The following is a 27,890-nucleotide window of genomic DNA, read 5'->3' as shown; positions in this document are numbered from 1 at the left end:
AATTCTAGATTTTATTTAACTATGCACAGACTACATGGAATGGCAGAATCAGATTTATCAACTTTAACAATAAACAAACAACAAATATTTGTTACATCTGGAATACAAGCATGCTATTACCCACAAATTAAAACTAAAACAATAACAGCAAAAATATATTAGGGAATGTCCCTTCTGAATATTGTATATAGAAATGTAAAAGAGCAAGTCTGAGCAAGATCTTAACAAGATAATCAAAATATTTTATAAAATTTAAAGAAATGAGAAAAATTCACAACCATTTGATGTCAAACAGCCAAATTAAGGCTTAATCTATATCGTTGTACCTTTAAGGGATAGGAAATATTTTTGTTTGGGGTGTTATGCTGAGGACTATAAAATACTGACAAAACAACTGAAGTTAAAATATATATAAAATTATCACAGGGTTCTTTTGAGACTTGTTTCTATACGTATACATGTACCTCCATAAAAAGACGAATCACAATGAAAATAAAAAATATGTGCTCTTGTAAATAACACTGGACGGAAAATTGATTCATATAAATATACTAAATCTATTTAAAAATATCTTAAAGTCTATTTGGAATTTATATTATAAAAAAGCATTAAATTATTCTATTCAAATGCAAATATGAATTCTAAAATACACGTAAGTAATTTCAACTACCGTGATTAATTTTATTTTTGAAAAAGTTTAATAATTAAAAGAAAAAAAAATCCCTTAAAAAGATTAAATTTTAGCCGAAATACATTTATCATCTTTAATCATAAGGGAAAATGAACGAATTTTAAACACCTACACACTGCTAGTCTTTCTACAATTTCACATATGTATCACAAAATATTTAAATATTGATTTACAAAAAAATCAACATCTCAATTGTCTCTATATATCTAAAAGCACACATATGATTCAATCCCCACAAATACTTTCACCCTAAAACTTTTTTCAAACCCAACAAAACTAGCACATACATGTACATCCAATAAGCATCATATATTTTTAACATGAATTAATATCTACATACTAAAACTGCTTAAAAGTGAAGAAATAACATTTTAAACATGCAATCTATTTAAATGATTTAGGTTGAGAAGCAGCTCTATTAAGGCCAAGATAATTATGAATTTCGCCTCTAATTTTATCAGGTATGGCATTTCCCGGTGAGACAGTAATATCCAAAATAGTAGTATTACATTTTAACAGTTCCACCAACTTTCTTCCTCCCTCCTCCGAAATCGAGGCTTCCTCTAATTCCAGCACCTTCAGCGTTTGGTTGTCTTTCAATCCACTGGCAAGAGCAGAGATACCATCATCCCCGATTTTGTTGAAGTCTAGAGATAATGTCCGTAGTGTAGTGTTCTTCTTAAGGGCTTTTGCCAGTCTCTTCCACCCCACCAACGTGATTTTAGTGTTCCCGTTAAGATTCAGGGTCCGTAGTGATGTGTTCGCCTCAAGAAGCTCTGCAATGTGTTCCATTCCCGAATCTCCCATGAGAGTATCCCCCAGGTCTAGTTCCTGAAGCTGGCAGTACTTAGGCTGGTTTTCTTCGTGTTTGTGTGAAAGGTAAGCAGCATGGACATCTAAAAGACCATTTGCTATATATTTTGTCCCCATGTCTCCAAGTGGGTTTCCATGAAGCCTGCGAAAATTTAAATAGTCTTTCATATTATTAAATTACTTAAATAAGAAAAATAATATATGTGAGAGTATATAGATGCAAAGAGAAACAGAGAGACTTGCATAAATTTCTTACAGCAAAATTTGAAGTGACGGCTTTTCAACAAAAAGCTCGCCGATTTCCTTTGCAGATGCTGCATTCAATTTGTTTAAATTTAAATTCACCATCTGTAATTAAAAAATGTGAAATGAATAGCTGTTTTATCTCATAAATATCATCAAAAAAGGAACTTAAGTAACAATTATTATTTACCTGAATATCAGATTTTGTGGTTTTCAAGGCTCCTACAACATTTACAAACTTGTCATGGCCCAAACTAGCATTTCGTATGCAAAACGTCTTCACATCATCTTGTTTTATCAAATATTCTGTTATTTCTAAAACCTGAAAACAAATTCATAATATACATAAATGAAGAAATATAGAAGTATTCATACACTTTCAAAAATTAAGGTTAGTATTGGATGCTTTTTAATTCTTTCAAGATATGAAAAATTCAATTACCTGTTTATCAGAAAGAGCTACGCTGTTTAGATCTACATCTGGTTTTCCTTCAAACAGTGGTGTGACAGATCCCTCAAGTGGAGTTCCTGGTTTGACTCCAATACGAGACAGGTAAGATGTGGTGCCAACACCACCACCCTCCACATCATCTGGATCATTCCCTGATCAAAGAAAAAAAATGATTATGTACAATGCTGGTTTATATGTAAAATATAGAATGCAAATAAAAAAAAGTACTTAAAAAGACAGTGTGCAAATTATGGCCGGCAATTAAGCACAGTGTGTGTATAAATGATTGTCAAAAATTTAGAAAAGTGAATTTATAAAATAATAATATTTCCACCATTTTGCAGAGGAATTGTACAATTGCCGAAATTCAATGTATTGTTTAATAATTAAATCCGGAATTAAAGATTTCATGATATTTTTTATAAAGAATACTAATTGTGAAAAGATAAACTTCTTCTCTAAGTGTTGCATTTTAAGTCGAAGACATTCTTTTTTTTTTTAAATTTTCCTCATTGCACATACAATGTTATATTCCTAGTTTAAATCAATACCATGTTTAAAAAAAGATGCTTTTTAAATATTTTTACTAAACATGTAAAATCAATGGGTAAGAAACTAATTAAGACCTTTCCTATAAAGAAAAAAAATACCCAAATCTTCAAACATTTTGACTGTTTGAAGTAATCTTTACATAATTATGTAACTTAAGCCTTCAATACGACAACCTACCTCCATGCATGTTGTCTCCATCTGTGTCACTAGTGAATATAGACACTTTTTTGTCCGTATCACTCTCACTTACAGGCAAGTCTGTAAGCTTGTTATCAGCTTTTGAATCTTGAACGGTTATATCTTTTTCACCATTTCTTTCTGCAACAAGAGTAAGCATATCAAGTACAAGCCTGCACAATGTGAGTAAGATTCAGAGAGAACCATTGGATATAAGATCACTGATGTACATCAGGGGGGTTTATTTCAGCATAATTAAAAGAAAAAGGTCTTACGACATTTATGAAATTGTTAATACTGTTAACATAGTCACGGTAAAAAATTTAAATTTATAGAAGACACATATATGAGAGCTACATGCTATTTTCGAAACTTAAAAAACGAGAGCGCAAACCAAAAACAACAATCAAAATAAAAAGCTGAATCAAGTTCAAGTAGAAATAAACTAATCACTCGTAAGACCAAAAAACAAAATACCGACTTAAGATTGTTGACTATGACAACGTGTATAATTTTTTTTTTTTTTTTTTTTAATGTATTTAGAAGGTATGAATAAAGATCCAGCTAGGGTTCATTACTTCGCAAATAGAGCTCTATATACTACAAGTAAATACCAGAGGTATATCAACCAAGATTTATAAAGGGCTGGTCTTCTGTAAAGTTTAAAATCACAATTTTAATTTCAAATTTTAAATAACAATTTAATTCAAACTAAGATACATGAAGTGTGATCAGGCATTCTGATGATCAAATGCTTTTGTATCGTATCTTAATTTTATCACTTGAATTAAACCAGAAGTCTCTGTCGAGACTGTAGCTCTACTGGTTTGTACTTATCAAAAACCATTGCACTATTTTATGTATCTTTGTGTAGTCTACTTGTGTGCCAACTTATTTTGAAATCAAACTAAAACTGTAGAAGGAGTAGCGTTTTAAAAGAATTTCACAGAAAATTCTATTTTTAGTAACCATGGTAACACAGTTCATCGAAATCAAAAACCGATGCACTATTCTATGTATCTTAGTATAGTCTACTTGTGTGCCAAGTTAAATTGAAATCAGACCAAAAGTGTAGAATGAGTAGCGTTTTAAAGGAATTTCACAGAAAATTCTATTTTTAGTAACCATGGCAACACTGTTCATCTAAATCAAAAACCGATGCATTATTCTATGTATCTTAGTGTAGTCTACTTGTGTGCCATGTTATATTGAACATCAGACCAAAACTGTAGAAAGAGTAATTTTTCAGGAATTTCAAGAAAATTCTATTTTTAGTAACCACGGCAACACCGTTCATCGAAATCAAAAACCGATGCACTATTCTTTGTATCTTAGTGTAGTCTACTTGTGTGCCAAGTTATATTGAAATCAGACCAAAACTGTAGAAGGAGTAGCGTTTTTAATGAATTTTACAGAAAATTCTATTTTTAGTCACCATGGCAACACCGTTCATAGAAATTAAAAACCGATGCACACACAGAGTAGTCTACTTGTGTGCCAAGTAATACTGAAATAAAAAATTGTAGGAGGAGTAGCGTTTTGAAAAATTGTTTACAGACATGATATTCATTTATCGCATAAGCTCTTCTGGTCTCTGACCAGTAGAGCTAAAAAAAAAAAAAGATCAACATCCAACACTGATAATCTGAAAAAGAACTGTTAAGAGATGCATGACAAGAAATTATGACCAAGCCAAAGACCTCTAGTGCATCTGTGAATTTATAAATGTGATTTACGAGAGCTAGTGAATACTATAACAGTTTCCCAATCATTAATTGCAAGCTAAAACACAAGACAAAGCATATGAAGTTATAACCTTTGTTTGAATTTCATACCTATTTCCTAATTGTCTTGATTGTTCGAAGGCCCGCCAGTGGAGCAGATTAACAGAATGACAGAGGTACACAGAAAGATTTGTTAGTTGATCAGTGAACACAGTACTACAACCTTAGGTGTTTAATTTTCATGCTAAGTGTTTGGGGAGGGCAGCAGCGATTGATGAAAACATAACATATAATCAGAGCTGAGGCCAAAAGATAAAGGACAAAGAGGCTTTTTTTCCACACATAAAACACTTGTGAAATTATTTCATTTATACATATCACACACAGATAACAAGCAATTGCAAATAAATTATTTAGCTTTAGTACCATTATGATCACTGTACGATATTCATTTATATGTCTATCAACATTTACAAGAGAAAACAGAGAGAACTTCTCAAACTTATATGATGGAAGGAAAACCCCACAGAAAACATTTATGTAATAATTTAAGTGCAATACAAATATCAAATAATCAATAATTGATATCTATGGCCCCATAAAAAGGATTTACATGTGCATTTATACATTTAACTTCTACCTACACTAATTTTTCACTATTATAATTTTAAATTTTTTTTTAAAAATAACTTTCTTATACTTTCTCCATTAGATTTTCAAATAGACCATCGCTATAATTCCGATTAGAATTGCAAAGGGAAATGTAAGTGAAAGACAAAGATAGAAGAGTGCACTACGACATTGAGTTAGTAAGATAGAAGGATTAGGTGGGAACTGCTCCTGAAGATTGCTGCTCGCCCTTCCCTGTGGACGAGAAAACAGTTAGTGTCACATGTGATCAAGCCCATCAAGTACATCTTTTTAAAGTTATGTAAATTATTTTCATAGCTTGACACTTGTTTTATATTTTGTCTTGATTTTTTTTTTAATTTAGTTTGGTCGATGCCTCATATTCGACTTTAGTTGTGTAATAGTTTTACATTGCTTGTATTCAACTCTGCTTACCTTCCGGTTTCTTTTTCTCCTCGACCTCACTTTCAGAATCAGAAGAAGAGGAATCTGAGTCAGAACTACTATCCTCACTACCACTGGACTCATCTGTTCACGATATAAGCATACATATATTTTTAAAAGGCCATGCTTTGAGCAAAACTTCTTAATGCTAAGGGCGTCAATTTCTTTATATGCTATGAAAGCCTAATGTCTTTGGCTTTAATAGCATTCAATCTACCAAAACCTCTTTTAATAATGGTATTGACACTAAAAGCGATACTGATTTTTAATAAAGCTTTGGATATCCCATAAGAATTAATGGTATAAACATTACACTTCATTGTTTTGTCTTCAATTGCATTAAGAAGACTTCATTTTACTTATATTACATATTCCACTAGTTGTTCTTTCTCACAATTTCTCTAAAATTGCATTAAAAGGGCTGAATTTAACATATTATGTATCTGACCTTCACAAAATTTTGTCATAAAAGTGTGAAAAAATACATTGTATTTTGATTTGGAAACATAGAGAAATACAACCAAATGCCATATTTTTGCATACTAGGATAAATAAACTAGTCGAACTAGTCGACACATTAAAATATTTTATTACTGGTATGAACAAAACTTCATTATCTGTAGATAAGTACCACAATAGTATTACATGGATGTACCTTTTTTGGTATCCTCTGTAGATTTTTTGTTTTCCTCCTTTTCCTGTACAGGAGACGGTGGCTTTTGAACAGGAGGCGGAGATGGAGCTTTTTGTGTTACAGGTGGCTTCTCTGATCTATCAGTCTCAGTTTCAGAAGAGTCACTACTACTCGAATCAGAACTACTTGAACTTGCCTTCGCTTCTCCAGCACCTTTAGCTTTCTCATCTTCCTTTGCTTTAACTGTTTCCTCCATTACTTGGGGTGGTGGAGATGGTGGTTTAGTTTGCTTTTGTTCCTCTGCTTCTTCAGTTTCTGAAGATGATGAACTACTTGAGCTACTACTAGAGCTGGTAGACAGTTTTCTTTGTTGAGCCAAAGGAACATCAGGGGACTCTTTCTTTTCCTCTGTCACAGGGCTTGGAGTCTTTGTTGCTTTTTCATTTTCAGTACGATCTGTTTCCGTTTCCGACTCACTGGACGAGCTGCTTGATGAAGAAGATTCCTTCTTTGATTCAGCCTTAGGAGGTGGGGATGGACTCTTTCTTGGAGGAGTTGTCTTCTTTTCTGCTTCTGATTCTGAAGATGATTCACTAGAAGAGCTGCTGCTACTGCTCTTCTCCTTTGAGGCAACTGCCTTTTCTTCCTCTATTATTTTACTCTGTTGGGTACTTTTTTCAGGAACAGCTTTTGTTGTCTCTGATGAGCTTGTGCTAGAACTTGACCTACTGCTTGAGCTTCCCTTTTTGTCTTCACTCTCTGATTCACTTGAAGCAGGTTTTTGTTTCTCTATAGTTGCAGTGGTAGTGACTCGTCTTTTCTCCTCATCTGATGATGAACTTGATGACGTTGAAACTTTTCTGAAACTCTTAGCAAGAGTTGGCATTGGTGAGGTTGGACGATTAACATTGTCATCTTCAAATTTTTTCTTGTATTGGAATTCTTGGGGAAGTGGAGATAAAGGCCGCTGTCTATGAACTTCCTCTTCTGGAATTGGTTTTCCAACATCACTGCTTGCAACAGATTCTGAATAACTTGTGTAATTAAACTCCAGTGGCACGGAATCCTTTCTTATAATGGGTGTCTTCTGAGGTGTGCGAGTTTCAGTATTTATGGATGATTTTCCAATTAAAACTTTCTCTGCAGTTTCCTCTTTCTCTTCAGGCTCTGATACATGAACTGACGAAGTGGACGACTCTGAAGATGTAGATGCCCTCCGTACAGGAGAAGGAGACCTTCTTACTGGTGAAGGAGATCTTCTTGCTGGTTCTGGAGATGGGGACTTTCTCTTCAATTCAGGAGATGGAGATTTTCTCTTTTCTGGAGGGGAAGGTGATCTTGCTGGTGATCTAGTTCGTGGAACAATGACCTTCTCTGGTGTTCTTGACCTTGACCTGGAGCTTGATGAGCTGGATGATGAACTGTAAAGTTTTGTATATATGTATAGGTTTAAATTATTTACAATTATTCTAATTATTTACTGCAGCAATGTTTGAATAATCATAAATGTGTTGAGCCTACCTAGATAAACTTCTCCTTCTGAAACTTTTCTTTTCCTCTTGTACAACTATCAGAAAGAAAATAAAAAATCTGAGTGAAAGGAGTTTAACAAGAAAAGGGTATATTTCAACACTGATAATTTAAAGAATATTGAACAGTATTTGTTGCACTGTATTAATTGCAATGATACAAAATAAACATACAACTTTAGAAATGTAGATTTTAATGAGTTTAAATAAAATATTCATATGAATACAATATGTTGCAAGCAAGACTAAGCAATACTGGTACCTTTTGTTGCCATATTTTCCTCTTTACTATACTTCTTTCCATCAGGGTACTCTTCTTCATCAGAATAACCAGAAACCTGCGTTTTATGAAAGTAGTAAATAACAGGATTCTATCTCTTTCAACCTTATTCTATATCTCAAAGAACTGTATCATTAAAGAAACAATAAGAAAACCCTTCCCTTTAAGTTGTGTGTGTGTGCATATTAAACAGATACCTTTCTGATTTCACTGATGCTGTCTCTGTCCGTCTCTGTCTTCTCTGTTTTGGTGTCCTCATCAGCAGGTAGTCCTACAATATTTGTCTTCTTCTTGTCCTCATACACGATGTGAGTCACAGCATTTCTGTCAACATCCTCTTCCTCCTCAGAGGATGGGGAAGAAGACCTAGATGAAGACCTTGAAGACGATTTTGATGAGGCAGACTTGGGTCTTTCTGCAAAAAATGTTTGACAACCATGATTCTCAAGCTCTTCATGCTAAAATACATGTATAATGATTGTTTGGATAAAAAAAATTAAGTTGTAATTTCACAATATTAATCAAAATTCTTACCTTACAAATATAAAGTAATCCTTGTTTCATAAAAGAAATTTTTTTGTTTTTTCTGCACTCCATACTTTCAAAGCAATTGATGGTCTTATTTTTTTTTTACCTCAGATGAAACTATCTTTGAATGTAACACGTTGCCTTTTTTCAATATTGCCATATTTCCAAGCAAGACAAAAACACAGTCATGATTAAAAAAGAATGTGAAATTTAATTTTTATTTCAATTTTTAAACAATTCTAATGTACAGAAAATTCTTCAATGTTGTTGAAATACAAGACTTGCAAATAAAAAAAATGATAACAAAAGTTTTCATGAACATAAATTTCAGACATAAATACATGAATCAGATCTATAGATACTTTAAAGTCTCATCTTTAGAATTATGCATTAACAAAATTGTTGTATGGTCTGAAATATTTTTAACTATTAAAATCCGCTAAAAGAAGCGAAACATGTCACAAACACTGTCACATAGACAAGAAAATCCCTTATATTCAAATAATCAGATCACATATCATAACCAATGATTCAAAAACGATGAGTCAAAATACCATTCATGACCTCTCAGAGGATATCTATCTACAGCTATTTATTCTTCTGATATTATCGAAAGAGAGTCTATCTTATCTTGCAAATTAGCTGGAATAAAAAAAGATAGTCTTTGTAAATACATAAAAAAAAAATAAATCAATAAATAATTACAAAAAATATAGAAAAAAAAATAGAATAATATGCAGAAAACATCAATCAAAAACATGCACATTTTTGAATGACAAAACCCCGAATTTCCAGTGTTATTACATAAACATGCAGCATCTTCAGAAAATGCTAGAAGTAACTATGGTGTTATATCCATGTTTCATCTATGATTTAAAATACGGATTTAAAAATAGCAAAAATCTGTGACTATGAACTTTCAGGACACATTGAAATACCATTTTCATAGTAAACAGAAATACGAAAAACAAGTGACCATTGTTCTTTTGCTAAGCGTGATGACTCAAACAAACTCATGCCAAAGTATTGATAGAATACAATGCATGCAAAAGGAAGAATTAGCTGTAGAACTTGCATCCTAAAGAAGTACTAGTAAGATGAAGGAAAAAAAGTAGCATGTTTATTCCTCATTTATTTGATAAATGAGCAGTACTCTGGCTTGTTGAATGTTCTTCCGAAATTGTAGACATAACATCAATATTATAGGCCACGGCCATAACTTTCTTGTAAGTCTCTTTATCTAAGCTTTCTAGGTTATCTAGATCAATAATTTGGCCATCGATTTCTAGAAGATTAGGTGCTCCTTCGGCTGACGTTCCATTTTGAAAATCTTTTGGGTATTTGACCTCTTCTCCATTCATATAAAACTTAACATCTGTTTCTGACGACTCAGAACTGGAACTAATAGATGCAGTCGAATCTTTTCTTTCACTTAAATTTGCTTTCGTCTTAACTTGTTCACATTGCTTTTTTTCAACTTTTTCTTTAGCATTTTCTTCTTCATTACATATAACAGCATTTTCTACTACTTCAGGCACCATTTCCTCTTTGTTTTCAATATCTGCCTCTTTCATATCTGTTTGATCTTTAAGTCCAGCAGTTGATTCGTCGCTCCCACCTCCATCACTTGCCTCTGTAACAGTAATACATGGTGTAGTTTTATCCTCCTTATCAGTATGTATATCATCAGGTTCGGTTTTTGCTTTTATTTCCTCGTTGACTAAATTGTTAACCTCCTCTTCCTCCTCCTTGGAAGTTTGAGTCTGTTGCGATGACTCTGGATACTTGACAACCATCGCTCCAGATTTAGCCTTTTCTAAGGTTGGCTTCTGTTGTGCATCACTTTTTGATTCTATATTGTCTAAGACAGGACATTCAATAGCTCGATCTTCTTTTTCAATTGGGATAGGTTCCAATATTTCAGTATGTGATATTTCAGATTCATCTTGCACATCTAGCATTTCAGTATCAGGAAGATTGTTGCTTTCATCTTCCTCTGCAAATGTTGCGTTTTCCTCAGCCTCTTTTTTGATGGGTTGAAAGCATTTTTCTTCTATTCCATCTTTAGGTGCTGGACTGAACCTAGTTTCCCTTTCAATATTCTCTGCAGCTGCTAAATGTTTGTTTGTTTTCAAAGTATTTGCAATTTCCTCCGCATCATCTGAGTTACTGCCATTAGATTTAATAACATGATTGTCTTGACTGACCGTGATTTTACTTTCTAAAATTTCCTCTTGTGATAACCCTTCGATAACCCTTTTCACAAGGATGGAAGCTTCCTCGCTGGTGCACACAGAAAGATCTTCCTCATTTGGAGCTAAACTTGTTTCACGTGCTACTTCATCCAGCAACGATTTTGTCTCATTGTCAACTGCTTCATACAGATTTTGTACAGCACCCTGTCTTCGTAAAGGCCTAGGTTTGCTTATGGAATCATCTTTTTCTGCAGACATTATTTTCAAAGAATTATCCTCATATTCATCTGATGAACTTTTCAGCAGACCCTCTCCATTACCCTTGGTGTAATCTACATCTTCCTTTACAGTAGAGGATTCATTGATAATGATATGTGTAACCTGTCCGTCGGGATCTGTGCGTGGTGTACGTGGCTTTTCATTTGAAGATGAAAATTCCTTTACATTCAATTGTTCAGAAAATGAAGATGTATTTTCTGATTTTAATTTTTGAAAAACGTCCTCAACAATTAATTCTGCTTCTTTGTTTGTATCTATCGATATTGTATCCTCAGCTTTTACTTCATCAGTGACCTGAATACTAGCATTCTTCTCATCACCTTGATTACTTGGGTCAATACCTCTAATATTTTGCAACAACTCTTCAACAAAAAGTTCTGCTTCTCCACTTGTGTTTAATGATATTTTGTCAACTTGTTGATCTTCAGACAAACTTGAACTTATCAGCGCATCTTCCTCAGAGCTTTTATGAACAAGAATGGACGAATCTGAATTGTCGCTGGTTTTGCTACTTCCTACTTTTTCCTGGGTGAGAGAAATCTTCCGTGGAGAAAATGGAGTAATTGATGACTGGGTATCACAACTATCTAGCCTCAGAGTTTCTCTGCATTTTACATCAACAGTCTCTGTGTATAAAGTTTCATCTTTGGCAATATAAACAAACGTTTTTGGTTTGATGATTTCTATTTCCTTTTTCTGAACCGCCACTGGCATGGACTGTGATCTTTTCTTTTTAGCTAACATACTTTCTTTTTCAAACAGATTTGGGTTTTCTGATTGTCTTCTTGAAAAAGGTGATGATGAATTATATGAGTTTTCATTTTCTTCTGAACACTTAATGGCATCAGAAAGTGAAAATTCCTTCAAATTGCCATCTCCATTTACATCTGACATCTTTTCTTTTCTATCATAATACGTTTTAAAATCAGTATACTGAAATTCATTCGGAATATGCATTTCATCAGCATTAGTTTGTACTTCACCATCAACTTCATCTTTGTTTTCATTTTTCAGGTCAAAAATACTCGTAAATTCTTCACATTTGTTTACGTCGTCAGGCATAGGAATTGAATCCATGTCCTCTTCTGCAAACAAGTTGATTTTGTGTAATTCTGGTAAGTGACTTTTGTTTGACCTATGAGGAATATCAGGTGATGAAAATGTGTCCATTAGACCCATAACTTCATGAAATATTACATCCTCTATATTGTGCACAGCATCTTCATCAGGCAAAGATTCAAAATCTTCACTATGGAACAAAACTAATTTTTCTGTAGTAGGAGCAGTAGGAGTCTTAAGTGCCTCATTGTCTTCTTCCATTACTTCTGGCTTATTGTCATCTACTATTTCTGGATCTTCGGTACTTTTTCCATTATCCATTACTGCTGTATTTCCATGATCCACCACTGCTGAATTATTGCCAGAATCAACTTCAGATTTATCCATGGAGGTAGTCTCTGTGTCTTTTGGCAATTCATGCATTTCTGGTGATTTCTCTTCATCTGTTTCTGAACCGTTTTCAATTTTTTCTGGTTTGTTTTCATCTTTAATCAATTCAGAAAAATCTTTTTCTGCTTCTTTAATGGACTTTATTGCATGCATTGCAGTTTGTAAGGCATGTTGAGAAGATTCAACTACTTGTTTTGATGATTCATTGACTTGTTTGGAAGATTCGTTAACTTGTTTAGAAGATGCATTTACTTGTTTGCTTGACTCCAATACTTCTTTTGAAGAATTTACAACAAGCTTGGATGATTCTGTTACTTGTTTTATTGACATTGCCATTTGCTTCTGAGATTCAAGAACGGCCTTCACAACTTCTTGCGATGCTTCAATCATTTGTTGCTCAACACTCTTATGACTATCAAAACTTCTGATACTTGCATCTGATAATCTTCTGGGTCTGGTATTTGGCTCTGAAGACATTCTTCCACTGTCTGTTAGGGAACTTGCGCTTGAATTTTTCTTTTTCTTCTTTTTCTTGTCTGTTACAATTGGTTGTAATTTTTTCTTTCCATTAGGTTGATTTTCAAATGGTAAGGATGACAATGAGGTCTGAGAACCTACTCTAACTGACTCTTTTTCAAGAGAACTTGAAGAACCAAACCCTTCTGATGCCTCTTGTCCATCGTGTTCACTTTCTGAATCAACTGATAACCTGGATTGCATTTCTTTTTTCTTTCTTCGGACTTTCATCAGAAGTGTTGCCAAAGGTCCAATTATGTTCATATCCTCGTAAGTGGTCTGTAAAGGCCCCTTCTTCATTTCTTCAGTTTCACTATCTTCATCCACATAGTATTTCTTTTCATCGTCAAATGATTTCATACTCGTTGTTTCTTCACTTTGCTTGGTGTTCATGTTTACAGACATACATGCATTTTCATCATGCAGTGAAAGCTTGTCTCCATCACATGCATAAGCTTCATCATAATACTCACCCTGAGAGCTGGTTCTAGGTTTAGGGACTGATGTGTCCCTTTCTTTTGGAGAATTATTTTTTGGTTTGTCAACACCTTTATCGGACATAACTGTGCTTTCACTAGAGGCTTCAAAGTCATCAGAGTAATAGTTGTTGTCATCTTCAGTCTTTGTCACTCCTGAACCTTCAACATTAGTTTCCTTGCCAACATGTTTATCGTCAAGCTTTTCTTGGGTTTTATTATTGTTTTCCTGTTTATCCTCTCTGTCTTCTTCCTCTTCTTTGTTCTCATTTTCCTTTTGCTTTCTCGGAGATTCCAGATCGGTCTCTATTTCAGACACTTCATCACAAGTATCCATGGCACCTTCATCATCCTGGTTGCTAAGACCATTCAGTTCCTTTATTTTTGTATCTTTTGGATCCACATCTTCAATTTTTGCTTTGTCATCTTCATCATTCATTATACCTAACTTACTCACAGAGGTGTCTGGTGTCCCCATTTTTTGCACCTCTTCATTAAATCTGACTTGCTTGTTTGTAGCTTTGGGGTTTTGTTCTTTGCAGTCCATGCCATCCACACCATCTTGTTCATTATCTTCTGTATGATTTTCCAAGATATTTTTGTTCTCTGAATTGCCATCATTTCCTGAAATATGATAAACAACTCCTGCAAATAGTTGTCAAGACAGAATTTTCAATTTAAAAAACTTCATTTTAATGAAATAAATATTTCTTATAAGAATAATATTAAAGTACATGAACATATTTTTAAGAACTGGCTGTAAGTCTAACCTTACTACGAGGTGGTCAACATCTGGTACATTGTGGTATGTGATGGCCAGGGGCTGTGTACAGGTGAATGGGAGGGTGGTAGTCACAGTTGTCAAACAACATCAGTTAATTAGTGACTTCAAGTAAAAATAAGGCAAAAGGCAAGCATATGAACAAAAAAAATAAATGTGATTGTGCCTTGTGGTTGTTTTCTGACAATTAAAAATATTATATGAAGGATTTTGAATTATCAATCACATTATAAAATCAAGGTGTCGAAACAATTATCTAGCAAAATAATACATTTTACTATTTTCCTTTAAATAAATTATATATTTTATTTGACAAGAAAAATCTTTTTTTTTTCATCTTGAAATAAAAACAATTTGTGTCTCATTCACAAAAAGAATGAAAAATACATTTTACTTAAATATTTTGACTTGAAAAAAATTTTTGAGGATGTTTGGAAATTATACACAAAAGGCACACTGGAATGTGACTGATCTTTTATTTTGAAAAATCCCATTAATGAAGTTTTTAATCCACACATGCAGTTTTCATACCTTAACCTTGGTCAGGGAAAATAACTTATCATTTCAATATGTTATAAAACACCATTCAAATTAAAATTGGTAGGATATCTATTTATTAATTTTATGTATAATATAACCCCTGACAAGGAGAAAGATATGACTACAGCATGATATGCCTAAATTCTACAAGCTTCAGGAATTTATGACACATTTCAGTTCAAAAATGTAGAATTTTTTAACATGTAAACTACAAATAACATTTATTATCCAAGTAAAATACATATTTAACTACTACAATATTAAATCTACAATCTAACCTTTACAATAAAATGTCCAAAAAAAAAACAACATGCAAATTACCAACATTTATCCAACTTTGATAACATTGAAATTTTTGTTTGAAATTTTCACTGACCAAGGTGTTTATAAATTGTGATAAAGTCACACAGATTTTTTCACAAACAGACAATTCACAATGAGTTTTAATCACCCCTTGGTGTAGAGTTGTCTTGACTTCCTGTTAATTAGTTATACACAAACATATCAACTAAACATATCAGAAGAAAATCAACATATATTATTATTTAATAGCAAAAAAATAAAACTGTATGAATTTTAAACAATACAAAGGTGATAAAATATTAATCAGGTCCTATCTGTATAGCTATCGTACATGGGGTTTCAGTGTCTTTGAAAGCATGTGTTTATATATATATATATGACTCTCCTCTACATGTACTTACTGAAACTATTCTAAATTTAAATTTGATAAAATATAGGGGGTCAACCTAATAAACTTATCACATCTGGACAAAACTATTACATGCTCCATTCTACAAAAGTCAATGTCATGGCACATTTAATGATTAATTCACCCACTTAGGCAAAGTGTTACATTCTTCTAATAACAGGCAAACTTGGAAACATATCAATTGCTTTGAAAAAGGAATGAGAACTTGAGAGATTTCTAAGAAACTGTCAAATGAAAGACTTACCTTTTTCTTCTTCCTTCTTTTCCTCTTCATCATCATCGAAATCATCCTCGTATTTGTCATCTACAAAGAGCATTCGAGTCTATCATTAGAATCGAAAATATAGTTAACAATTAAGCTGTATCAACAATGGTATACAGTGACAATTTTTTAAGAGATTAGTTATTATGGTTTTAACACCCATAAAATTAAATTAAAGATGCCATTTACGGTTTATATGTGTAGCTTTTGTTGGGGGTAGGGGTGGGTTAAAGATTAATAACATATGTAATTGTTTATGCCTAAATATACAGTCAGTTGAAATGACTGTTTTGTATTATTATGTTAAATTTGGTATGATTATGCTATGTTTTCAAATATTAAGTTATATATATTAATGCAATTCAAACTGACAACATATTTTAAATCTGAACTTTAACGATCATTCCAGAAAAAACAATCTCAAAACTGTATCTAGCAATCTAAATCTATGCACATTTAATAATGCAATAAAATATTTACTATCAGTAATAAGATATCTTTATAAAAAAAATCACAAGCATATTCAAACAAAACATGTATAGTTGTGTTATGTGAAATCTCAAGTTGGTAAAGTATTATTCACCCAGACATGAAACTGAGCCATATGAGTGAATACCAGTATCAGTGTCTCCTTAACGTGCATGGAATGGACAACTTGATTAGACCAAAGTACATGTATTGGAATTTTTTTCATAACACATATTTTACAGCATAGAGAAGTTTTGTGATAATGGTGAGATTACGTGAATGACAGATTCACAGACAGTCCACAACAGAGCAGGGGTACCTGCTTCATCAGGGGAAACAACTTCTTCCTCAACTTCCTCCTTTATAACTACTTTTTGGTCATTCTTTCCCTTGGATTTATTGACTGTATTTATCAAGAATATATTGTACATGAATAACATTATAATCTTCATGTTAAACTTTTTTTTCTTATTTGATAATATGTACTTGATGTTTTTTCACTTACAATATTTTACAATATATCTTCACACTAATTAAAAGGTAACTTAATTATAACTACATTTTAAGCCATAATGATAGATTAATTTTAATGGCCTTGAAAGATAAATGATAGTAATGAATATCCATAAACAAAGTATTTTTACCATCACCAAAGCTTAACACAAAATAAAGATAAGCATTCCTTTTGAAATTCTAATTGCACTTTAACAAATAATTTCATTTGTAAGCAAAAACATTTTCATGTACAAAACATGTGGATATTGACTGAGGAATAACATACCGTATAGCGGGTAATTTTAGCGGGGTGCTAATTTTGGCTTATTTTGGCGTTTTGATGATAGCCCGCTAAAATTTTAACCATCAAAATAGTCAGTACTCTTCTAAGTGTTTATCTGCAAAGAGCTAAAACCCTGCGTCCGCTAAAATAAATTACGCCAAAATTATTGGCATACCTTTAAGCGGGCAAAACGCCAAATTTTACACCCGCCAAAAAAACCCGCTATACGGTAAAATTCTCTTGACAAGCATATTAAATTTTATGCAAAGAGGGTTCTCTTTAAAATGCACAATATCAAACATGGATAGGTAGTGCTCAATTGACTTTGCTTTGGTGAAAAAAATAGATGCAACAGAAAATTTTTGCTCCATTTTTCTTAATCACCATTGAATTTCTCATGCAACAAATGAACTTAAAAGACATCTTGCATTTTACACTCTAGCCTATAAACTGATATGGTAGGCTCTAGCATGCTATAACATTGAGGTCATCTACCACTGTTGTCCTCGGGAGGGTTTGGGTCAATATACGTGTCATATTTGTTCTTTTGTTGGGTGGAATCATCCTCCACGGGAATTTCCACATTCTCCTCCTCCTCCTCCTCATCCTTGACTGATTTACAGACAATGACCAATTCATCAATTACTTTGCTTAACAATCTGTTATTCTGTTACATCTTAATATCAAAAAAATGATGATAACACAATGATAATTTACCACCTGTGTCTACCTACCTCCATCACTCAGCTCCTGTACATGGCGTCTGTCCACCACAATGACTTCCTCCTTCAGCTGCTCAGGCTGTTTAGGGGTTTTGGTTTTTGGTGGCCTTTTCAAACTTCTTGGACTAGCTTGGGTATTAAGCTTACACCTATAAAACATTTATAAATACATTCACTTCAAGAAATGTTCCACTTAAATGTGGTCATAAAACACAGTGAGAAGCTACTCTCTAAATTTTTTTTGATGACAAGTATAACAAATATTCCATTTACTTACTTATAGCATGGAGTAGCACCTTCCACTTTCAGTAGACTGAAATGTCCCATTTTCCCACCCAGCTTGACCCCTTTAGCATGCTTGTACTCACAGCAGGTGCTAACCCGACAGTCAACTCGACCATCGACATAGATCGTCAGACTGAAGGGATAACCACGATGGCGACGTGAGATAAAACTAAAGGTGTCTGAAAAATTCAATATATTGATAAAATAGATGCTCTGTTTGCCATTACAAATATATCTCTGGGAGAAAAATATTTTTAAAACTTCATTTCTATGGGTACAAAAATGAAACTTATGTATCATTTTTTAGGGGGGAGTGGGCTAATTCATAAAAAACTCTATGCAATGTTTTAAATAAAGGGGATTAATGGTCCTACTAATGTTTTCTCCCATTAATCAGTAGCTTGTTCATTGATAGTTTCCTATCTTTGTATATCATTTTGTCTACATGAATATACAGCAAATTTTGAGATGTTTCATTTCAATTTTCAATTCATGAGTTATCCCCCTTGTCCAATTTGAATTTAAATTCCTCCTTTGTATGTTTACGTACCACTAGGCTTCAGGTTTTCTTTGAACACAGGGAGAGTATTTCCCCCACAGTGTTGTTGATCTATTGTGACACTCTGGGTGGGGTCATACTGGTCCCGCGGCAGGGTCAGGTTAGGTCCATGGTACTTCATCGTGATCTCACAGAGGGTCTGGACCTCTCCCTGGTGCATCATGGCTGGCTCTTGTCTGTGTAACATCAGTGTTCCCTGTACAAAACCAAAATATCACTTAGAAAAATATTATTTAGAAATTATAGCCAAAATTTCATTCCGTACAAAACTAAATTATCACTCTGTATCTGAATTTAATATCTTGGTTTTATATGATGGGTTTTCACAATAAGTCATATCCTAGTAAAATTTGTGATACATGTAATTCGTCTGTTAAATACGTGTAATATCAAATATATTGTAGAAGTGATCAATCAAATATCCATGCATGGAAAACATAAATTTAAATCTGATATATTATAACATGCATACTATTGAAATAGCTACAGGACAGTTATATACTTTGAAAACAAATGTTAAAGGTATAAAAATACAATGTACTTGAAACTAAATCAATCACAGTGTATACTTTATGTAAAACATGCATAAATGATATAAAAAAGGCTAAAATGCGTAGTAAATATACCCTAAGTCTTGCACATTTATCTATTAACCTGAACGAGAAAAATATATTTCTGTAAAGCAAATAAAATATGTGTTCAGCTACAAGTATTACTTGGTGTTGTACATTGTGAAGTCTTTAAAAAAAGCTACCTTTGAAATTAAAATGAAACTAATGAAATGGATCATCTATATTAACCAGGCTACACCGTACACATGACACCAGGTGAGAGATGTTAATCAGCTGGCACATGCATGTTACCCCATACTAATCCACAAACTAAATTAAAATATCTAATGCATTCATGACTACCTTTATGTCAAAAAATGATATATGGGAAAAAATACAAGAAATTGTTATATAATGTACGATATTCTACATGCATTTCTCTTATTTGCTACATGTATGTTAAGCTTATTTCCCGTCATCATGCAGTTAAGAAACCAAGGCATGCTATAATGGGGTGGTCACAAATAGTGAAGGGGATGCAGGATCTATATGCATACTTCCACAACTCTGGGTCTATTAAGTGGGCGCCTGTGGTGACCATTGGGTGGCCCCCGGGTCGGGGTACCCTTTGCAGTGTGTTCTTTATCAGAGATAACACTGTAACTCCTCTCAGAACTTTTCTCCGATGACTGAGCTGACTGAAATCCATGTACAATAAGTATGTTGTGATATCAGTTATATGATTTCAATGAGATTAGTGACAGGACAAAAACCAAACAATGCGGATGTTTGTCATTGATAAAGTGAAATATGTCAATCTGGTTTTCTTTTTTTTGTCCTCAAATTCAAAATAAAATGTAATTAATATGGTCTTTCAATAAACTTTTGACAAAGATACACATGTATTAGCAGATAAAAAATGAAACAGATGGAAGCTCAAATATCATTTTGAACTTCCAAAAAACAAGAGTTGAAAAAGTGAAACACTCAAAGCCAAAAAGAAACATAATAAGTACCTTCTTCTCCCTAGGGCTGACACTGCTCCGGGGTTCTGCTGTTCTGGGGCGGGATCTTATGTGTGCACGGGACCCCACACGACTCCCTCTCTGGCTCCTGGGTGGGCTGGGGATAGGGGACATTAGATAGGGAGACATGGATTCCTGCTCAATACGGGACAACTGTAACGCATACTTCCTCAGGGCTGCCGAGTCAAGCTGCTCACAGATAAACAAATACGTTATTTAATCTTAGTTCTTATACTTATTACAGTGTAACTGTACATTCCTAACTTTGTAAATGAGTTTAAGCATTTTGCATCCATTCTCTCTAGCAGTTTACATTTGGATAATGTCTTGAATAATGTCCATATATGACTACAGTACATATTATAGTTATATCTTTATAAGGACTTACAGCATATAGGTGTTTGGTATCCAGATCTTCTGGTCTGGCTTTCTTTGTTCTGAATTCTTCTCGACCATTTGGACTTAAACGGCGTCCATGTTCATCCACATACACAATCTAAGAAATGTCATGAGATGACTAAACATTTATTTTCCAAAAAAGATAATGAAACATTCATCTTCAGAAAAAATCATCCATTATCATGGAATTGCCTTGCTTATGTTTATTTTAATGAACTTCATTGTTTTTCATGTCAGATCTTTAAATTTACATTCTTTTAAATCAAATACTGGCATTTTTATTGACATAGGAATCTGAAGTTAGGTAAAATACCAGTAAAATACAAGTATCTGATTACATTTAAGTTAATGTACATTTAAGTTAATGGTTTTAAAGAAAATAGGTTTAATCAACACAATTGCTTTACAGCATTAGACCATTCAAAGCAGGCAAGCATATCACATTAAAAATTAAATTCAAGCTAATGTAGACTTTAACTATTTCTAAAAATACATAAAAATCATGAATAAAAAGCCTTAAATATTTTTTCAATTTGAATTATTCATGAATTATTAATTACTTCTCTCTCTACTGATAGGTACATGTACCCAGTAGTTAAAGATATAGAAGCTAGCAGCACGAAGCTACAAAGTTTTAAGCAATTAAGCTTAATTGAGCTAAAAGATGTACTGTGTACTACTTCTAGTAGTCACTAGGTAATTCACATGTAGGTTTGTGATTATGTAGGATATAATATACATCTATAGGATGAAATGAAGAGAAAATAATTGCCCAAAAATGAGCATTTTTTTCAGTGATCATAGTTTAGTTGTATTTTCTTTCCATGCATTCTAATTAACTTTACAATCATATTTTGCTGCTGACAGCTGTGTTATGTTGTATATAAGGACTACATATTAGTTGGTCCCCATGTAACTTACGCCAGCATCATACTGATTTGTTGAGGGAGCACTCTGGGGCCGATATCTCTGGTCGGCTGTGTCTGGGCGACTGGCGGAGCGACTAGATCGCAGCGATAAATATGGCAATATCTCCTCATCCCCCTTCCTCCCTCTTGAGCTCTAGCATTAAAAAGCGTTAACTGATACAGAAAACAAATCACACATACTCCATTAATAGGTTAGTTAAAGCTGTATCAATTTATTGTTATCATGTTTATCACACCATCATTCTAGAAATTTTAGGATTTAATGTCCCATTGGCACCATATACAGATACTGCAGTGTCAATGGGCTTCAAAATATTGTCAGGACAACAATGCTATGCATATAAAAACTTGAAATAATGGTCATTATATCATCGCATCTCCAAGAAATCAATAGGTTGCATGGAAATTCCGCTACAAACAATGTTAGAACGGAACAGACATCTGAAAAGCTACAATCCATTAATAATTCATCACAATCCTAGAACATGGCCCGAGTTTATCTCTTGGGCAGTGACATATTTTCTGCATTAATAATCATTTTTGAATCCTATTTCTACATGAAACCAATTTATGATATTATGTTTGATGTTACTAAGTACTTCTTTGGTTTTATTACATGAAAGGCCATCTTAAAAATTGCCTGTTTGCTGTTCCTTGACTGACTGACTAAAAAGGCCTGATCATCAACAAAAATTTAAACCTTTAGGAAACCATTACATGTACAGTGTATTTTTTTTTTAATTCATGCTAAAATTTTCTCATCTGTAACCAACAACTTATTTAATTACAATAATATTATACCTTAAATTTCAATAAATTTAGAAAATTCATCACTGCATGGTGTTAAATATTTTTTTCTTTCAATTAATAAAAAAATTCCCTTGCTATCTACCTACTTAATTTTTTTTTTTTTTTTTTTTTTTGGCCATCCTGAGTTGGGACTTGGGAGAGGGCAAACATTTCTTTTTTAAAAGATGGTTTTGTTAGTGCACAGTTTGTTGACATATCAGAACACTTAACCTGAGTTGGATAAAAACTGCTAAGTTATTTACTACTAAAATATTGGATCCAGCAGTCTTTAAAATTCTGTGATATTTATACACTAATAGCTATTCAATTAAACTAAGATGAATTTTATTCTTAAGATCAGATTAAAGTCTACCTTTTCAAACTTTAAGTACTTATTGGTTGGCTGTTCTCTTTGTTTAACATTTTATTGTGATTTTAAATTAAGCAAGTGTACCTCAAACAGTTCTGACTGAGATTAATTTAATATTAAGGATTTAATCATTCCAGCGAACAAAGAAGGATAAGATTTCAGATCAAATTTAAATCGGACAAGAGACTTTATCAAAAACAATGCACCCTAATCAATCAATTTTAAAAGACATCACCTTGAAAACTGAATGCACCTATCTACTTTCCCTAACCAGCTATGCAGTGCACACTGCTGTCAACAGGCAATTATTTGGAGTTAAATAAGTGTTTTAATAAGTTGATCTCGGGCTGTTTGTTGAGATTAAAGAGAAAAAAACACAAACTGGAATACTTCTGATACAGAAATCATTCATCTATGTTCCTTAAACAGCCCATAATGTTCTTTCATTATGATTTATTATATACAATTTCTTTGCCTATAAAAAGAAAATTTTATTATAGGAATAGTTGACCAACAAAGCAAACCTATATATGTATCATAAAAAAGCTGTTAGTATGTTAGAAAAACAACCAACATATGAAACCATCAAAAACATCTATAAAGGATGATGTTTGTTAACAATTCAAGACCAAGCTAAACCATCAAAAACTCAACAAGAGATGATTTTAAAAACCAACTTTTTCCTCCTCTTCCTCCTCCTCCACAGGGGGTGGTGGGGTGGGGGTGGGAGGCCGAGGGAGCGGTTTAGCTCGGGGTGATAGGAGTGGCAGTAAATAATTGTCACTGCGATTGTGATCAGCCTAGAAGAGTCAGTGTTAAAGAATATATGCTATCTGGAGATACATGTTCAAATTCAAAAAAATATTTTAACATATTAACTAAAAATTCTTATTTTTGTTTACAAAAATAATGTACACTCCAAAATGATTAAAAAGGACATTATTTTCAGTGATGCTTTCTGTATGTATTATGTATATATTCCTGTTATTAACATTATATTTTTCAAATAAAAAAAAAATAATGATAATCAATTTTCAAGTCATGCATTCAAAGTTAAATAAATTTCTTCTACATGTATATATTGAAGTGCTTATTGGCAAGATCTGTTAAAGATCCCATGCAACCAGAATCCAATATTTTCATTTAGTAGAAAGAAAATCAAGGAAACCACAGCCTCCTTAATCCTTGGGCTGTTAAGCAGACGTTTATTATTCGCAGTAAGACCAGGAGGAAATCAATACAACTCTGTTCCTGATTAATTAATCAAGAAGAGTGATCTGATCATTCTTGTATACTTAAATGAGATGCCCTGTACAATGTCAACATTTGTATTAAAAAAAAAAAAAAAAAAAAATATGTCTATCAGTAAATTGATAATGAGTACATTTTTTTCTTTATAAACTTTAACTCTTAATCATTTAAAATAATAGATATATCATCTCATGAGCATATCAAAAGAGAATTTGAGAATACAATACTTAGAGAAATATCTTGACTTGAAGTTGTCATTTAGAGTATATAGAAACAAAAAGGGAGATAACTTCTATGATACAGTAAAACATGCAGATGGGTGATAATTATACCATTTAACCAAGAGCAGTTGATAGATCTATAAACCTAGGCTGAGAGAGACGGGTGACTATATATAGACATGCTTAGCTCTACTAGCAATAGAACTGGACAGCATCCCAATAATGGAGCCATTGTCTAATTACTGAAACTCGGTAATGACCAATTCTACACAAGACTGCCGCTGCCATACACCAATAAATACATCACTAATGCTTTGGCAAGCAAATACTATATCAGAAATGTCCTGTGAATTTGTTTCTCACCCGATAACGATTTCTACCAATTTTCTCCTCTTTAACAACTGTTTTGTCCTAGATGCATATTCATTTATAAACTAGAATAATAGCCATTATATGGTGACTTATTCTACAACCTTTTAATGCAGTGTTCATCGTAATAATGTTTGAAGTTTTTCCATATCCAATCAATTTCAATTCCTTCTTGAATAAAATTTTAAAAATATTTACACATAAAACAATCATCAGTAATGTCTAATAATATCGAGAACATAACTTTTTTCATTTGAATTATCAGCAGTTTGCTATACAAAAATTAATCATAACTATCCCAATACCCCTGGTATCTATTTTAGACATCTTATTTCATCTATTAGCAAACAGCTGTGTGTCAGTCTAAGTAGCTTACCCGAACCCTCCTCACAACTTCTATCTTGGCTATTTCCTCCAGCTTCCTCCGGATTTCCACCTGTCGATTGCGTTCCATGTCCAGGGTCTTGTGAACGATGGCCTGTGCCAGCATATCTTTTACATGCTTCTTGTGCTCTTTCCTGGCCATGTTCAGACGATACTGATTTTCTGAAATTAACTCTCCATGTTTGTTGACCTGCAAAAAAAAAATTCACCAATGTTCTAACATGGATAAATCATAATACACAAATGTGGGTTTTTTTTCAGATAATTTGATAGAGAAAAAAATGATTTGGAGAAGAAATCTTTCTGCCAATGGCATTCTTTGAAAAAAAAAAATGCACTACAATGTAGTTGTTTAAAGGTGTATTTTAAAAAACAACATAATATTTAAATGCTCTTAAAAATAAAGTTTATTTCAAAACAAATAAATTTGGAATAATCAGCTTCAAAACATATATCTAAATTCATCTTTCTTAGAAGTAATCAGTATATTTCGTACCAGTCCAGACTTGCGGAGGTGCCTCCTCATCCGAGTGTTAGAGAAGTAGCCGGCCAGGTTCTTGTCCGTCAGACTGTTGTAGGTGGCCAAGGGCCTGAAACCAAACAGGAAAAAAAATCAGAAAACATTTACAGAGCCATTGGGATATATGATAAATACCAATCAAATTAAAATAAGATGTTCTGAATCTACTTAAGCTTCTCAAATAGACATCTATAATTTTAATTAGATTATAAATAAACTTAATTAAAGTAAAACAAAAAGAGCTGATATTTTATGGCAAAGTCCATGGTGCAAGTGCTGTCAAATTGAATCCTTCAAAGATTAATTATTAAAATATATGCTGAATAAGTTCGTAAGAAAATTGATATGTATAATATATAAATGCTAATTAACTAAATCAAACTTGACATAATACATATATTTGTTTTCTGATATTCTGTTTTCAGAGTCATAGTCTTAAAGGATTTTTTCCATGAAAGCTGCCATTAAATTGAGCCTCTTAATCTTATTGGTGGTGATAAGGAACATGCCTCCCTTTCCCTTGTGACACATTAGCAAACAGATTATTCAAATGGGAGACAGTGTAGTACAGGGTATACCGGGATATCTCCAAACTGTCAGGTTAAACCAGGTATTTGTTGGCACAAATATTGATTGAAAGTAAAACTTGGAAACCAGAATAGATATATGTTTGTTCCATGTAAACAAAAAAATTTTAAAATTATATCATTGCAAGCGTGAAATTGTGTATTCACTCCAGTAAACACCCTTAGGGTACTTAAAAATTTGGTGAAGGAGAGATGTTATAAAGAAAAAATCTTCAAATTTTTATTAAGTTAAATGAGAGGCCCATGGGCCTTCAGTGTCACCTGATATTTTTCCTCTGAAACACTTCACATGCTCTCTATTTTCATTAACGATATTCTTTTGTAAAACTTTCAAATATTTAATTTGTGAATCTTTATAAATGTGTGTATCCTTTGCTCAATAGTTTCACCAAAATTAATGAATACTAGTAAATGCACTATAAAGGGATAATTTTATGCTTGTTAGACTAAAATAAATTCTCAAAAGCTCCTTCTTGCAATTATTTGTTTGTTTAAAAACCTCTAAATTTCAATGTACTACTACACTTATAATAATTGTTTACCCCTCAATCTGTCAGTCACTTAAATTCAAAATTCATATACAATACATACATGTATAATTCCATGCATTATGATACCCTCTATAAATTTGGTTTTATTCATTTCCATATATAAAGAAAGCTTCTTCGTAAAATCTGTTAAGTTTCAACTCAAATACCTTCAGTTAAAAGATGTGGGGAAAAAATTAAAAATTAGCTTAGTTTTGCAATTAAGGTGCTATATTATTGAACCTGGGGTCCCTTTATCATGGTTCAGATGATCTAACTATTGAGGTATTCAGGCTGATAAAGCTCTGATGCCTCAAACTACCACATTCCTCCCCTTAAACAGATTTGTTTAATAAACTCTTTGTTCTTAACTTGACTTTAAAGTAATTCTATACATAAACCAATTCCGGAATAATGTTGTCATCTCTCTAAAAGAAGACAGTCAAATGCAATATGGATTTTATTCTGTATATGACTTCCATTTTATGAGCTTATTACATTTTTTTTATTGTTTGAAAAGGATGTGGATCATCGATGCCTATAGCTGTTTACTTTTGAGTTTTCTTCCCCAGTCCTTAATTGAGTTCTTAATTTAATATCCACAGACGTGGTTAATGAGGAGGAACATGCAAATGAATGACAAAATTGTGCGAATATGTGATCCAGCCTAAAAAATGCAATTCACATTAATACAGTGATGAATGCGAGAAGTTCAAAATGCAAAGAAAATATATGTCTGAATAGCCGATTCACACAATAGGGGACGAGGTGCAAGTCTTCTTATGTCTATACCATTGACAATATGTATTCTTATTTTTAAAAAACTTAAAAGAAAGTGTCAATGTCAGAAACTGATGTTAAAATTAATATAGTTATTGACAACCAAATACTGTATTGAATGAGATATTAGACAAATCCCATTAGTTTATTTCCCTTCTTTTTATACAATACAAGGATAATTAATGGAAATTGCATATCTAAAATTACTTGGGATTCCGTCTGAAAATACATGCTAAGAGGCATTTTTATGTTTCTCACATTTTATTTCATAATTTTTATAAAGAGAATACTTATATCGACTTACCCTTCGTACACGTGACTCATTTTTTACAATTGCCTTCTTCTTCTTTATGAATTAATCGTTTTATTATCCTGATAAGAAATCTACTCCATGATGGTAAGAGAAAAAAAATCTTCGAACAACAGCTTTCAACAAAGCTCGTCGCCGGGGTGAGCCACGTGATCAAACA

At 32.8% G+C, this 27,890-nt stretch overlaps 1 protein-coding gene across 4 annotated transcripts; it reads right to left on the bottom strand.

Moving 5' to 3' along the window:
- Positions 1 to 27,801, bottom strand: LOC134228572 (glutamate-rich protein 3-like). Of its 4 annotated transcripts, none has more exons than XM_062710234.1 (22): positions 27,725 to 27,801; positions 25,503 to 25,596; positions 24,999 to 25,196; positions 23,459 to 23,581; positions 20,683 to 20,790; positions 20,286 to 20,483; positions 19,827 to 19,967; positions 18,710 to 18,914; positions 18,152 to 18,338; positions 17,887 to 18,023; positions 17,648 to 17,764; positions 15,889 to 15,948; positions 8,366 to 8,583; positions 8,151 to 8,226; positions 7,881 to 7,926; positions 6,381 to 7,780; positions 5,717 to 5,809; positions 2,928 to 3,068; positions 2,190 to 2,350; positions 1,938 to 2,069; positions 1,761 to 1,852; positions 1 to 1,646 (listed from the first exon to the last, which is right to left on the bottom strand). In XM_062710234.1, the coding sequence occupies exons 1-22, from the start codon at positions 27,742 to 27,744 to the stop codon at positions 1,076 to 1,078; spliced, it is 4,518 nt and encodes a 1,505-aa protein (XP_062566218.1). In that variant the 5' UTR covers positions 27,745 to 27,801; the 3' UTR covers positions 1 to 1,075. The 4 variants fall into 4 exon arrangements, with proteins under 4 accessions (XP_062566218.1, XP_062566217.1, XP_062566219.1 ...); XM_062710233.1 differs by lacking the exon at positions 23,459 to 23,581 and adding an exon at positions 21,615 to 21,755; XM_062710235.1 differs by lacking the exons at positions 17,648 to 17,764; positions 23,459 to 23,581 and adding an exon at positions 21,615 to 21,755.
- Positions 27,802 to 27,890: the final 89 nt, after the last annotated feature.

Source organism: Saccostrea cucullata, unplaced genomic scaffold (genome assembly GCF_032062105.1).
Source record: "Saccostrea cucullata isolate Sc308-1 unplaced genomic scaffold, CSIRO_AGI_Scuc_v1 ctg426, whole genome shotgun sequence".
NCBI lineage: Eukaryota > Metazoa > Mollusca > Bivalvia > Ostreida > Ostreidae > Saccostrea > Saccostrea cuccullata.
Note: the sequence above shows the minus strand (reverse complement) of the source record. Positions and strands in the feature narration are given on the sequence as shown.